Source organism: Neltuma alba, unplaced genomic scaffold, assembly GCF_004799145.2.
Source record: "Neltuma alba isolate B1F8T4 unplaced genomic scaffold, ASM479914v2 tig00012407_pilon, whole genome shotgun sequence".
NCBI lineage: Eukaryota > Viridiplantae > Streptophyta > Magnoliopsida > Fabales > Fabaceae > Neltuma > Neltuma alba.
Genome location: NW_021636899.1, coordinates 367,485 through 382,275, shown reverse-complemented (window position 1 = coordinate 382,275; position 14,791 = coordinate 367,485). Strand labels below are relative to the sequence as shown.

At 33.0% G+C, this 14,791-nt stretch overlaps 1 protein-coding gene across 2 annotated transcripts; it reads right to left on the bottom strand.

Moving 5' to 3' along the window:
• Positions 1 to 613: 613 nt before the first annotated feature.
• On the bottom strand, positions 614 to 6,350 carry LOC114726828 (copper methylamine oxidase). 2 transcript variants are annotated; one of them, XM_028913546.1, is made up of 11 exons: positions 6,224 to 6,350; positions 5,839 to 6,144; positions 5,122 to 5,246; positions 4,714 to 5,044; positions 4,421 to 4,636; positions 4,065 to 4,301; positions 3,438 to 3,623; positions 2,437 to 2,577; positions 1,862 to 2,130; positions 1,327 to 1,408; positions 614 to 1,030 (listed from the first exon to the last, which is right to left on the bottom strand). In XM_028913546.1, the coding sequence occupies exons 1-11, from the start codon at positions 6,320 to 6,322 to the stop codon at positions 911 to 913; spliced, it is 2,112 nt and encodes a 703-aa protein (XP_028769379.1). In that variant the 5' UTR covers positions 6,323 to 6,350; the 3' UTR covers positions 614 to 910. The 2 variants fall into 2 exon arrangements, with proteins under 2 accessions (XP_028769379.1, XP_028769380.1); XM_028913547.1 differs by having other exon boundaries at positions 5,122 to 5,234.
• Positions 6,351 to 14,791: the final 8,441 nt, after the last annotated feature.

Below are 14,791 nucleotides of genomic sequence, written 5' to 3'. Positions count from 1 at the left end.
ACGAGCCAAGCGAGTCTAGGCTGAGTCAGAGCGAGATTTAATCTGAGTCACCGGAGAATACGTTTCTGTGAATCTTTGTAGGGGATATAAGAATGGGAATTGGATTTTGTCTTGCTCGGGTGAGCGCTTGCGAAATGCCGAATAATTCCATTCCATTGCATATTTCCACAAACATCTGTCATCTGTTCTCCATTGAATTACCAAAATGTCCTTCTTCCCGTGTGTTTTCGAGATCAAAACATTTCCTTTTGATTTCCCAAAAAAAAAAAAACTATTCATTGTCACAATTTTATACAATATTTTAATATTTTTATCAAAATCATTAATAAATACTGAGATTGAAAAAGCTCATAGAATTAAATAAGAATCAAAAGGAAGATCATGGATTTCAAAAAATAAAAAAATGATGAATTTAGATGAAATTTATTGACCTAAGAAATGGAAAATATTCCCCTCCAATAAAAAGCAAATGGAGAATGTTGAACTCAATTCTCTTGCTCTTTTCTCTGTTTTTTTAATTTCTCTCAAATTTTTCTTCTGCAATTGTATTTTTCGGTCCAACGAATTGGGTCTCATATTGAAAACGTTTACTCATAACCAGGCAAAGCATGTGTTTGTTGAACTGATATGATTCAGAAACTTTCACAAATTTATAATAAAGTTGGAACTGTAAGTTCAAACTTAGATCCTCACATTTGAATAGTACGAAATACTCCCCCCTCCCAGGAAGGGAGAAATATTAATAGCGAATAAAAACGGCTGAAGCCAATCCAAATCACTACTACACACAATCGGCTGTTCTCAAATATGCAGGTGGACCATAAGGAACTCCTTGGCTCATAATAAAAAGCAATAACAACACACTAATTAGGCATCAGTAACAGAATAACAGTGTAGCTTTTGGGTTCATTTAGAGCTTAGCAATGAGGCCGTTCTGGCTGGGCTTGGAAGGCATGGCCTCCTTGTCTTCCATATCATTTGCGCTAGGTGGTACATCCACTGCTGGCGAGCAATTGAAAAAACCATGTGGCTGCTCCATGAACAAAAATATTGTTAGTTTTGTTTTGAAACATGCTAAATTGTACTTGCATCTAAATTCAGGTGGACCTGAAAAATATTCAAGGCCGGATCAGTTTAATTTGCAACATATGTGAGAGTTCTATGGATTTTTGGTTATGTAAGCAGCATTTTAGTATGGCCAAAGATGTGAATGTTATGATAAACGAGTCCATATCAGTGCGATAATGTCCACGTTCTTCATAAATTTGTCAGAAAAAACTTTGTAAGCATAGAACGGTATAAGCATAAACTTATTGAGAAAGATACCATAAGCATAAAACCAATGTGTTCCACTGGCATGACAGGCCAATCTTCCAATCGAGGAACGTGTGTTATGCCAAATATGTACCTGAAACAATGTCATTAAATTAGATATTGAATGCTAAGCATAAGCAGCCACAAGGAAAAGTGAAAGGAGCAAAAACTCTATAATGGAAGTCAAAATACATAATCTAAGCTAATTATGAGAAACTCAACTGCATGTTCCAGTACACAATGCGATAATTTACAACCTGACGCATGCATAAAGCAAACTCATATAGCAAAACGCATGCGCAGCAGGGTCTGTGCACAAAATATTCTTTGGGAAATCATGTCTACAACGGATAGAAAGACCTAGCTTATATCATAAACAGAATGCATGTCAGAGGTGGGCACAAAAAGATATCCTGGACATTTGCACAAGGCTCTTCCTGATTATTGGCTTGGCCAACCAATCTTCTGCAAACCTGATTTTACTCAAGAATTTTTTAATCATTGTCATTTCTAATACTATCTCACAAGCAGAATCAAGTGAACTAACCAAAGAACAACATCAGCTTCTTCCAATGGGCGATTTTGCTGAACCCAAGTAGCCAAACCCTCTCCAACACGTGGGTTTTGATTTGGGAACTCTCCTCCAGGGTGCATCTCATCAGATTTGTAAGGTGTGACCCAAAGGTTGTGCTTCAAGAAAGCTGCTCTTCTTAGAAACTTAGCCTCTGAACCAGCTAATGGTAGACAATTTGAGCCTGGCACTAACTTGTAACCTGTTAACTGCCCAGTTCTGTTAACAGCCCTTGTGTTCCTTACCTAAAACAGGAAATCACTTTAGCAACTGTAATTGGAAGCTATTAAAGTAATGCAAGTCATTTACGCAATTAATATTTGAGCAACTAAAGAAAGAAGAGGAGGTGGAAGCACTGAGCTATGAACAAATAAACAGAAAACTATGAAGCATAAATCATCCTTAACATTATTACGAATGGCAGGGTATAGAAGCATTCGATATTTCAGACATGTCCCATTCCCCTTAATATCAACCATGGATCACAAAGAACATAGACAATGGAGTAATAGAGTGATAAGAGAAAAAATAAGCAAGTGAGAAAACTTTACAATCCAATGACGGGCAGATAATGGGTTACAATCACGCATTGCTTCTAATTCTGATTTAAGCAGCTTCTCCTCGGCATAGAATGCATTGTTATGTATGTTATTCTGCCCTGGCTCTTCAACTTTGACATCCACCTCAACAACCTGGTATAGAAAATACCTATTAATAATGTTTGATGTTCTCATAGAAAGGCAATGATAAGTAACTGTGGTGGAAGCAGACAATACCGGATAGCAATACTAATTTAAGAAAGAAGTTCTTTCCTTGGTTTTTATGAAGCAATAGACATGCAAGCACCAAAAAACAAAAAAAGTAGATGCCTCAGCCATGGGAAGCTACATCATAGATCACAGTAATTTATACCTAACATCTTGAAAACAGCCATTGATTTCGACTAAATTATGATGACATTTTAACTTTGATACGTCATAAATTATGTTTCATATAATTAATAATCACTGTTTAAAATGAATTGTAAGATATGTGATAATACTTTTAAATTAAAATTTAAGTAAATATTTTTTATCAAATTTGTGACATTTTGGTGTTTCATAGTTGCTTTAAATGAATTTCATGGTATGTAGTCAAATTTAAGTAATTATACAAATTGAAAAGGACATGCTAAATAATTATTTAATCAAATACAGACTATTTGCTAAAATTAGAATTAATTTAATACCTTGCTAACAATAATAAGCTTGAGGGAAATATACATGGTGAAAAATTAAGCACCTTATGCTTGCTTACTCTACATGTTGTTTGCCTTTAAAATACTATTCCTCCCAATGACACTCACTTATTAGAAGTCAAGTGACTGTTCCTAGCTTATTTCAAGGTAAACTTTCAGAATTTTTCAAATACTCTAATTTAGGAAACCCCATAATTAGTCCAAGGAGAAATGGTAATAAAGCTAAAGATGTTGCTTACAACAAACAAAACTGTCAACCAAGCAAAACAAGGGCATCTGATTCATGTCAGATGACCGGGGGGAAAAAAAAAAGACCTGGTTAAATGCTTCCCCAGGCTTGCTATCAACTGCCATGTCCATACGAGCAACAAAAAAGTGTTGGTGAACAGGAGCATATAATCCAGGTGCAATAGTTGTACCATATTTTCGAAATTCACCAGGTTGCAATGCTCCTAAGCTAAGAATTCCTGTGAGCTTGACCTCGGCTTCTATTTTTCCATCCTGCAAGAAGAAACATGTTCATGAAGCTGATTAACCTACGTGCTTGAAGTTTGACTGAGAAATTCAACTTGATTTCATACAAGAGAACCTGAAAACATATCATTAACTATATGAAGACAAATAAGCTAAGAATAGGCAAATGCACATGTTTCATAGCTATGCTGGTAGATCAGATCTCATCACAGAAGCTTTGGGGAAAATGAATATGCAAGAGATGCTATCAATTCTTATTTTCTGACTTGGTTGCTATGCTCAGCCAAATATAGTATGGAAACTTCAGGAAACTTTCCAGCTCATACTACCTTTGAACTCACAACTACAGACACTTCTTGCATTTGTTTTGATAAAGTTCAGATCACTAGGCACCAAAATCACTTGGCCATTCTACCAATATCCTTAAAACTCATTCACAGGTGAATCAATGTAGGCATCATGACTTGCCTGATAAAAATGCCAGTAAAATCCATACTCATAGTTCGCTACAGTACATATGAAAGATACTGTCAGCCTCCTAGAGCGTCGAACCTCAGCCAAACCTGTTCTCCAATCTTGATGTTTCCACAACATGCCATGATCTTCTTCATGCATGCAAACACAATTCTCAATTGTTTCAACACCTCCAGTAAAATTTGTGAAATGTGCATCAAAATACTTGATATAACCTAAACAATCACAGCCCTGTAATAATGACATAGCCAAAAAAAAAAATTCAATTCCATCTAGAGTAGACAAAGGTTAATGATTGAAACAAAAGTAAAAAGGAAAAAGAAATCATTGGAACAAAAGAAAATACCAACCTTCTTGAGAGAATGAGCATTTTTACCCAGCCCATCTTCCCCAGCATCAAAAGCATTCTTTCTATAGTGAGGATCATTTGGATCACCATAAGGAACAACCATTTCAACAAAACTTAACCTGTGGGCCACCGATCTTCGACCTCGACTACCATCAACATAGGCTAAAGAATGTATAACCAAACCCTCTCTAGGAGTGAAACCGATACGAAAATTCCACTGCAAATCAAAAATCAGAAGTAGAGATCACCAATTTGACAAAGAAATTTCAAAATTAACCACATTGACATAACTACCTTCTGCCATTGAACAAAATGCCCATTGACACGAAAACTTGGACCTTCAGGCTGATTAATCTGTAAAGGTTTCACATCACTTCGATCAACTCCTCCCCGTGTTTCACCTGCTGTATAATTTCTTAATGGATCAGCAGGAGGAAGAGGGACTAGTTTACGGTCCTCAAACTCAAGAACAACCATGTTTTGCATATCAACAAGAACATGGATTCCTTCAACTGGGCGAGCATAACCATTTTCTATGGGGCAATCACTCTCAGTTCTACAGAAGATTAATGGTTTAGCAAGTCTGCGGCTAGGAGCATCAGCTTCACTATGATATCCTACACACCTGTAAGAATGTACCCTCCAAAATCAAAATTTAAAAGAACAAATAGTTTAACTGAAGAAATTTTGGCAGCAACTAACCAGGGATCCACCATCACAAGATCCATATCTTCTATCCCTCTCTTCTTCATTGCTTCTCGAAATGGAGGATGGTCCTTTACAAGAGCCTCACATTCAGCATACTCGACAGCATCCTGTAAATGCTTCTAATCACTGAGACCAATTCTTATTACATCTAGGAAGTGAAAATGGTCATAGAGATTAATGAGTCAGGAAGGAAACAGCAGTCATACTCAACGTAGCAATGGCTCCCAAGTCCTAACTTATTCATACGGCAGCATGCACGGGCATGAGAAAACCATAATGGATTGACCTATCCTATTCTGTCCCACCATGATTATATGATTCTTTTATTATGACAGCAATAAAAGGGTGGATTATGAAATTTTTTCCTCCTTTGCTTACCATAAAGTCAATATATAGGAAAATTGACTTGCACCTGTTACAAACAATGCATAGGCTTATTTGTTGTCTTTGAAAATATTCATTTTTTTTAAGGAACCATGGCAAGCAGTTCAGCAATTTATTTAGTTATTCAAACTTGAAATGAAGATGCCAAGTACTTCTTAGGATCAGTAAGAACCAGCAGAATTTGCAGTTTTTTTCAATTCTACCAGCCATCCATGCATGCTTTTGGGAATGAGGAAGACAGTTATCATCAATCAGGTTTGCAGTGAGGAAGATGCTACGAATCCTAAAACATAACAATTTTCAAGCATGGTAAAGTAATCTCCATACCATAGGAGGCTGAACATCTGGAACGACTTCAGAAGAAATGACCTTGCCCCTGTGATGACCACCACGAGTTGCAGCATGAACTTCAGTGAGTTCAACAATCCATACGCTTGTCTCATTTGACCTTTTGTTGTAAACAACTAATCTTGCTTTCCTTGGGGGAAGTTTAGTAGGAATCACAGGTCCACCCTTTGTCCTGGGGAGTAATGATGGCTGGAAAGGTGGGAAGAAATATGCATCTGCCAGTGCAACAACATGCTTCTCTGGTTCTACCAAAACTACTTCAACAAAGCGCATGCTATCACGCACCTGACATGAAATCTAAGAATTTAATCAAACCGTAAAGAAAAGCATATTCTCCATATATAAAGACAATTCTTTAATTGACCTCAGGGGTTTTCCCAGCAGCCCGAACAGTAGCCACAGCCACAGATATTTCAGCAGCAGATAGTGGATCCAGAGGGTGGCTGGTTTGAGCTCTCATCATGACTGGGATAACTACACCAACAAGGGAAAAACATCTAAAAGTAAGATCACTGTCACAGTCTACTATGCTGTCTTGTTGACCAGATTGAGAAGGGTCACGGGTAGATGCGACATTTGATATGATCTCATTCAGCTAAATGTCCAGAACAGGGAGTTTAAAATTCTGAGAGTCTTGATTAAAGAAATCAGGTCATAATTTAACACCCAGGATACGGAATATTTCCGCACGTTAACCAACTAAACAAGCTGAATGATGGGTGAGCAAACTGAGTATAGGGAGAAAGATATTATGCCAGCCAGATTTTTTAAAGTCAACAAATTAGAACAAAGAAAGACAACTTAAGAGGTGTCAGAGGTGTTTGGGTAAAAACTAACTGGTTTTAAAAGTATTTTTATGGTATAAAAATAAATATATAAACAAATTTGTGTCGTTTTATGAAAAAATATTTGTAAGAAGCATTTTTAATGTTTCTACCTTTAGACAAGATAGTCAAATAAAATTGACTAAACGATTTGATATGGGCAATTTGCCCATTCTACTTCAGCAAGTTCATCCCCACTGCCTTCATGTTCTTATCAACATGATCAAGTCAGACAGCAAGTCAGCCGATGGAATTAAAAAAAATACAAAAATAAATAAAATATCTATTGAAAAAGAACAAAATATCTTAAAATAGCGATAGAAACTAGAAAGTAGGAAACCTTTGGTGGCAGCAGTTTGTGGAGGAGGCTCCGTGAAGGGCTCGACAGTGGCCATCAAGGTGGGGACGGAGGCTCTGTTTCGGATCGGATCCGCCGGAGGACCGGTCGAAGCGGAGGATCGGTTAACAAGCGAAGGATCTGTAGAGGTATTCCGGTTGTTATTGTCGCCGCAACAAGGCGCCGCTTTTTCCTGAGTTGTGGCCATTGTAAAGGGTTAGCGAGCTCACCGTATCCGCCGTAGTAGATCTCACTGTAGTATCCCACTGACATACAACAATGCACAAGAAACTTGCTAGCACTCTCCACCGCCGCCACTCGGAAAGTCTCAGACTCCGATCAATACGAACGTGACTGTTGAACCAGCAACGAAGAAGAAAGAAATAAAGGATAGGGGAGAAGGAGTAAGGGTAGTGAGCTGATCCAGAGGCCTCTTCAAAAGAGAAGAAGTTGCCTTTTCCCGTGAATGACGACAGCCAAAGCGAACGGGGAAAGTCGGTTTTCGCTTATCGTTTCTAAATAGCAGCAATACTATAATGGATAGTGATATATATATAAAGCGTTATTGCTTTGTCCGTCATGGCTATTTCTGATAAGCACTGGATCGAAGTTGGTGGTGATGGTGGAGTCGTCACACGGAGAGGTACTACGCTCTTTTACGGTAAAAGACGCCTTCTCGGCTCTCGCATCAGCGAGTCCAATTTTGACTAGGCCTGGCCCGCGCCTAATTCTTAGGAGAACAAAAACATGCAAAATCTTTTTGGTACGAGAGAAGCGGGAGGAAAAATTTTAATAAGTTTAATTTAAAAAATTAAAAAAGTAAGATTAAAAGTTTTTAATTAACTTTTTCATTTTTTATATCATTTTTTATTTTTATTAAAATTTTAAAATCCCACTTCTCTAATATTTCAAATAGAACTCATTAAAATTTTTCTCCCCCTTCCCCCCTCTATTTTCCTCATGCCAAACAGTGCCTTAATATTCTTTATAAATGGATGATTTTCTTGATCAATATGAATTATTAATCCACATAATATCATTTTCTGTATATTCATTTATTTAGCTTATAAGCCTATATGTAATACACAAAGAAAAAGCTAGTTGACTAATTTGAATAAATTAAAAAATTAGTTAAGTTGCTTATTTGTAATAAATATGTGTAATCTTTCTTAACATATCATTACTAATCAAGTGTATTGACTAGAACTATCATTATTACAAGAATTGTCTTGAAAATAAATGGATAAATATGAGAGACAAGATATATTATAGCCTTATATTTAGGACCAAAATAAAAATTAAACGAGTTCTTATAAAAAAAACAGGAGATAGTATTTATTAAAATAAAAAAATCACCAAAAAAACTTAAAAATAGAAAAGTTATAAATAGGAACTCGTTATAACATTAATATTGATTTTGACAGTAATTGATAAGCAAAATGACTACAATTTTTTGAACAGTCCCTATATGCAAGTTTTTTAATTTTTAAGCTTTTTTTTTTTACAATTTTTCCTATTAAAAATAAATAATTTTTATATTTTAAAATTTATTCAAATTAAATTGATTAAGTATTGCCTCTAGTCCTAATATAAGATTTTAATTCATTTTCCCTCTTAATATTATAACTTTTTTTCCAAAATATCCTTATAATTACGCATATTAATGTGGCTTTTAATAAAAAAATAATTACAATGCACATGATTAGATATAGTAGTTCACAAAAATCAAAACATATTTATTACAAATAACTAATTTAACTAATTTTTTAAATTTTTTTATAATTTTTATATTAAGAATTGGGAAAAAATATTTTTTATAATTATACTAGTATTTATTGTTTTCTTGTTTATAAAAAAAAGAATTGAAATAAATATTAATGAAAGGGAGAGTAATGTATTTGCCGACATTTATAACTCGTTTGGTTGGATTATAAGAAAGAAGATTACATATAATCTTAATGTAAATAGCTAATTCAGATGTTTGGTTGGACCTATGTAATGTAAAGAAAATTACATTTTGTAATACCTATTTTCTTAAATAGCTGCATTCAGATTACATAACTATACCCTGTAAATGAGGATTATAATATGATAAAATTACACTATTGTCTTTAAAATAAAATAAGAAACCATCAGCCCTTCTTCCTCCCTACCCATCCACCACTCGCTAACAAATCTACTCCATAGCCACCGATAATTTGCAACACCCATCAATCTCCCTGTATGCTTCACCTCCGCATTGTTGTCACCACCATCAAACTTCTCCATGCTTATTTGAACTCCTTCTAATCATCAGCTCGTCTCTAAGATTCCAGTTACTTCGCAGATCTACCTCCCCCATCGATTTCCCTTTAGCAACAGCCTCTACCTCCTTTACCTTTATAATTTCACTTTTTGTACATGTGAATCCAAGTATGACTTGTTAATTTGAATCGTAATTCATTTTTGCAAATTTGATACCTCCTCCACCTAATGATTTCACAGTTCTTTTTTTTTTTTTTTAACGACTCTGTTTTTGTTTTAAAGGATTATTTTTCTGGAAATTTGTTATGATGACTGATGTGAATGGAGGAGGAGGAATAAGGCAATGAATTGGAAGGGGACAATAAGAAAAAAGATGAGGATATTTCAGTATTTTTAATTTTTATGGTTATTAAATTTAATATAAATTTTTTTTTAATATTATCAAGTTGAACCAAACAAATTTATTATAATCTTCTTTGCATTACATTACATTTCCTGGTATTATATTACATTCCATTACTTATGATTGGATAAGCCAAACAGCCCTTATACTTTAAAGAGTACAAGTCACATGGAGGCATGAGCTGGCATATTCAAAAACTTTCTCAATCCCTAATATAACAGTTAGATAAATAATAATATGATACTTTCTAACCAATAAAAACTAGGTCTAGCAAAAAATTATGGTAGTCTTTATTGTTTTCTTGTTTATGAAAAAAAGAATTGAAATAAATATTGAGAAAGGGGGAAATAATGTTTTTGCCGACATTTATACTTTAAACAGTGCAAGTCACATGGAGGCATAAGTTAGCATATTCGAGAAACTTTCGGTGTTAGATAAATAGTAATATGATACTTTCTAACATTGTTTTCTTGTATATTAAAAAACAGAATTGAAATAAATATTGAGAAAGGGGAGTAATGTTTTTGCGGACATTTGTATTTTAAACAGTGCAAGTCACACGGGGCCATAAGTTGCCATGCTTAAAAATCACCTTATTTTTTAATATAAGAGTTGGATAAATAATAACAAAGATACTTTCTAATCAATAAGAGGGTCTAACAAAAAAAATTAGTTTCTCATAATATAGTGAACTAAGTTTTGAATTCCCATGATGAGAGGTGTTTACACTTAATATCTGATAGTGTCTTGAATAAGATTATTTCTAATTAAAAAAATATCTATGCTCTTTAGAGAGCCAAAAAAAAAAAAGGATGCTCTCTACTGTGCTTAGGTTAAAATATTGTAGATAGTACAATATACTGGAGTTTTTAATTTATATTTTATATAGAATTATAATTTGAGCATAGATGAGAATGATAACGATATACTCTTACAATCCTTAATATAAGACCCATTTAACTAATTTGATTAGATTAAGAAAGTTAGGTAAGTTACTTAATTATAAGAAAAGTAACACATTTTTCTTAAAACACCATAATCATCTTTCTTAATACCCTTCTCCCTCTTCTACTTGATTATGGTTGAGGGAGTATCTGTAGGAGTAATTTAGAGAAAACTGATAAATATAAGAAATTAGTCTTATATTTAGGATCAAAACCAACTCAAGAATTGAGTCTTATATTAAAAACCGGAGGAGTATTAATTTTAAAATGAATTCCCAATCTATTACTTCATTTGATTAGAACGAAGTTTACTTTGATCTTAAGTATCTGTGCATATATATGTGTGCGTGCGTGTGTGTGTGTGGATTAACACCACTATTTCACATGTGAGGCAATGGAAGGGCAACGGACAAGCATGGCAAATACTCCTCTGGTCCTATTTATAGGGCAGAGAGAGAAGATTTTTTTTGTCTTATTTATAAGTCACTTCATTAAATTTTCAATGTGAATGTACTATTTTGTCCTTTATTTATTATGGTGTGGATAATTATCTTTTTTGAAATATGTATATATTAAATATAGGTCAAGTTGAAAAATTGTTATATTTTAATGGAAAATTAATGCATTTGAAGTTTTTCTTAGTCTGTGTGAAATATATTGAAAGTGCCTTATAAATAGAACCAAAGAAGTAAAAGCCACGGAGAAAAACCACACATTCAAAATACAATCTGACACTACCTACCTCTAGCATTTAATATAAGAATTAATTTAATTTTTAATTTGATTTTAAATATAAGATCTTCATCTATTTTGTCTCTTATATTTATTAATTTTTTTAAAATAATATTTATAGTAACTATATATGTTAAATATTTCATCAAATGACACATGATTAGTAAGAGTATATTAAAGAAGATAATACTTAATTATTATAAATAATTAACTTAACAAATTTTATTACTCTACTCAACTAGCTTTTATATTAAAAATTAGAGTTAGTACTTCATTTGTAAAATCTCTATTCACAATACCCAAAGCCATAAGACATTATTATACACTCTTGCATAATACTCGCTCCGTCCAAAATATAAAACCTATTTTTACTTTAAATAATACTAATAAATAAGTTTTATATTTAAGATCGAAAAAATAATATCTCTATATAATGAAAACAAAATTAAAAAAGACAATAATAAAAACGAGAGAGAATAAGGAGCTGTTTGGGTGACTCCCAAAACCATGATTTGGGCGGAATGTCACCCAAACAGCATCAATTTTGATGTCATAATCTGAAACCATGATTTGGGCCAAAACAATGGTTTTGGAACCCGAAATCATGGTTTCAGGAGAAGTGAATCCATTCTACTTCTGGTTTAAATTGGAGAGTATGATTGTACTTGTCAGAATATATCTCAATAATAATATGACTTTAACATCCCTCAATTAATTTTTTATAAACATATTAATCTTATATCTTATAAATATATATACACATATTAATTATTCATTAATTATATTATCTTATGTATTATTAATTATGTTGGTAAAAAATATATTATTAACAATTTTATTTCTTCAAATTAAAATATATCATAAAATCTATCTTTTATGTAATTATCATATTAACTTATGTCTTTTTTAGTAATTTGCATATATAAAAAGTGCTTCTGATAACAACTATCTAAACACTCTCACTTTTCATAATCACTTTTTCACAAAATCTATTCTTCACAAAATTTATTCTCTTCAAAACCTATTCTCCAAAAGTTATTCTCCAAATCATGGTTTGATTTCATCCAAACACGCCTTAAGAATACAATAAAAGGGTAAATGTGAAATTTTACATCATATCGTACATTGCGGGCATATTTGGATTAGCCAAACCAACTTTTGGAAGTCGTTCTCACGCACCTAACTGGCACCTTCAATTCAACGATTGAACCGTGATCGAAAAATAATCACTGCTTCCAACTAATTAATTATTTATTTGGAAAAATTATAATTAGGTCCCACCTAAGGAATTAAATACAAAAAAGTATCTTGAAATCATAAAATTATTCTAAAGTCCCAAAATATTTTTTTGCAATAAATTTTAAATTTGTTTAATTACCAAATTACGTTTTTTTTTTGTAAAATTTGCATTGACAACTGAAAGAGCAGTGGTTAACAACTTAGGGTGTACGGATTGATAACTATCGCGACTGGTTTGGCAACATATTTTCTCAGCATATCACAAAATGTAACACATGGATTGTCAAACCAGCCGTGATAGTTGTCAATCCGTACACCCTAAGTTGTTAACCACTGCTCTTTCAGTTGTCAATACAAACTAAAAAAAAGGATAATTTGGTAATTAAACAAATAAAATTTATTACAAAAAGGTTTCTTAAAACTTTAAAATAATTTCATGATTTTAAAAGACTTTTTTACATTTAATTCTCTTATATGGGCCCTAATTATAATTTTTTCTATTTATTTATGCACTTGAAAGTATAAGCAATGGCTTGGTGGGAAGATACACAAACTAGGGTTGATGTCATTGATAAGCGGGGTGGGATCAAAAGCAACCACAGAGCCGTTGATTTCCGGATATTTATAAAGTAGGGTGTGATAAAGAATAATGATAGCGCTAATGTCAGAATATGACGCTTATTATGATGCCATGTATTGAAAATGCACAATATGTGGTTGGAGTCATTCATGCTTTCAAGATATTGTCTTTTAAGAGTAGAGAAAAATAGCAGGCGGCACTTCTTTAGGTTTTATTTGATACGAAAGAAATAAAAGAAGGAGGAGAGAGAAAAAATTTTAATAAGCTCATTTCAAAAAATTAAAAAAAAGGTTAAAATTTTTTAATTAAATTTATTTTCTTTTTCGTCTTATATTTTTTTCGTTATTAACATTTCATAACTCCCTTTTTTCAACTTTTTAAAATAAGCTTATTGAAAAAAAATTTCTCCTCTATCTTCTTCATACCAACCAAACTCTAAGAGATTACGGAGAAAAGAGAAGATAACATAATGGAGAGCGGGTCCCCTCTAAGGCTCTAACCGTGCGCCATGCTTTGTCTTTCATGTGTAGCTGGAAAACATGTGATTGTTAGTTGGGCTGTGTTTGGGATTACATTTGGGCCCCCAAACATCCATCCCCCACCTGATAAGTTAAGAGGCAGTGTTTAAAACATATTTGGGTTCATGTTTGATCAATCTGACTTCTGAGACTGAAATGGACTTTTGAAAGAAGCTCTTTGAAACTGTTTTTTTTTTGTTTTTTGTTTATGTTGAGGGCGTTGGAAAATATCGTTAGTTTAAAAATACTACATTTGTATGATTTCTAATTTATATATTTATCCACTACATATATTTAATTAAGTATTTTATTATTTTTCAATTTCCTTATAATAATAACTTAAATTTTTAATTTTTAATAATTCTATTTTCAATACTTCTTTTAAAATATGTAGTATTTAATAAAATGTATGTCCTTTTAAGTCATTTTACATCCAAACTTACTTTTACATTTATCATTCAAACAAGTTTCAACTTCTCAAACTGACTTTTTCTCAAAACTCAATCCAAATATAAATCACATTACTCTATCTGACTTTTACTCAATCTGACTTCTATAAAAGTGAGATTGGAAAAAAGTTACTTTTGTCACCGTTATGCCAAACACATCCTTAGACAACCATGCTAGTGATTAAAATGGAAGCTTCTAAACAATAGGAATAATGAATGTTTAATACAGTTAAATAAATCGTTTTAACAAGATTAAAAGCAATTAAAACATACACAGGCTCCCTCCTTTTTTAAAAAAAAGTTTTTTACTTGTTTAAACTCGTTTTTTTTTTAATAGAAATTGTATGTCAATGCTTAAAACTCAGAAAATAATCAAATAACATTAACTTCCTTCATTACTCTTCGCCTCTTGATTGAGAGGTGATGATTAATCAAGAAAACGCGGGGTAGGTATCTTGAGAAAGTTTGGCTAGCCTATTAGCAAGACTATTATCACCTTACAGTCAAGAGTTTGAATCTTGAGCTAGAGCCGGGAAAACGGGCCGAGCCCGTCAGGCCAACCCATTTAGGCCCTGAAATTGTGAGGGCCGGGCTTAATATTTTTCTTTTAAAATGAGAAATAAGCCCTGAAGGGCCGATGGCTTAAAGGGGCCGGTCCTGGA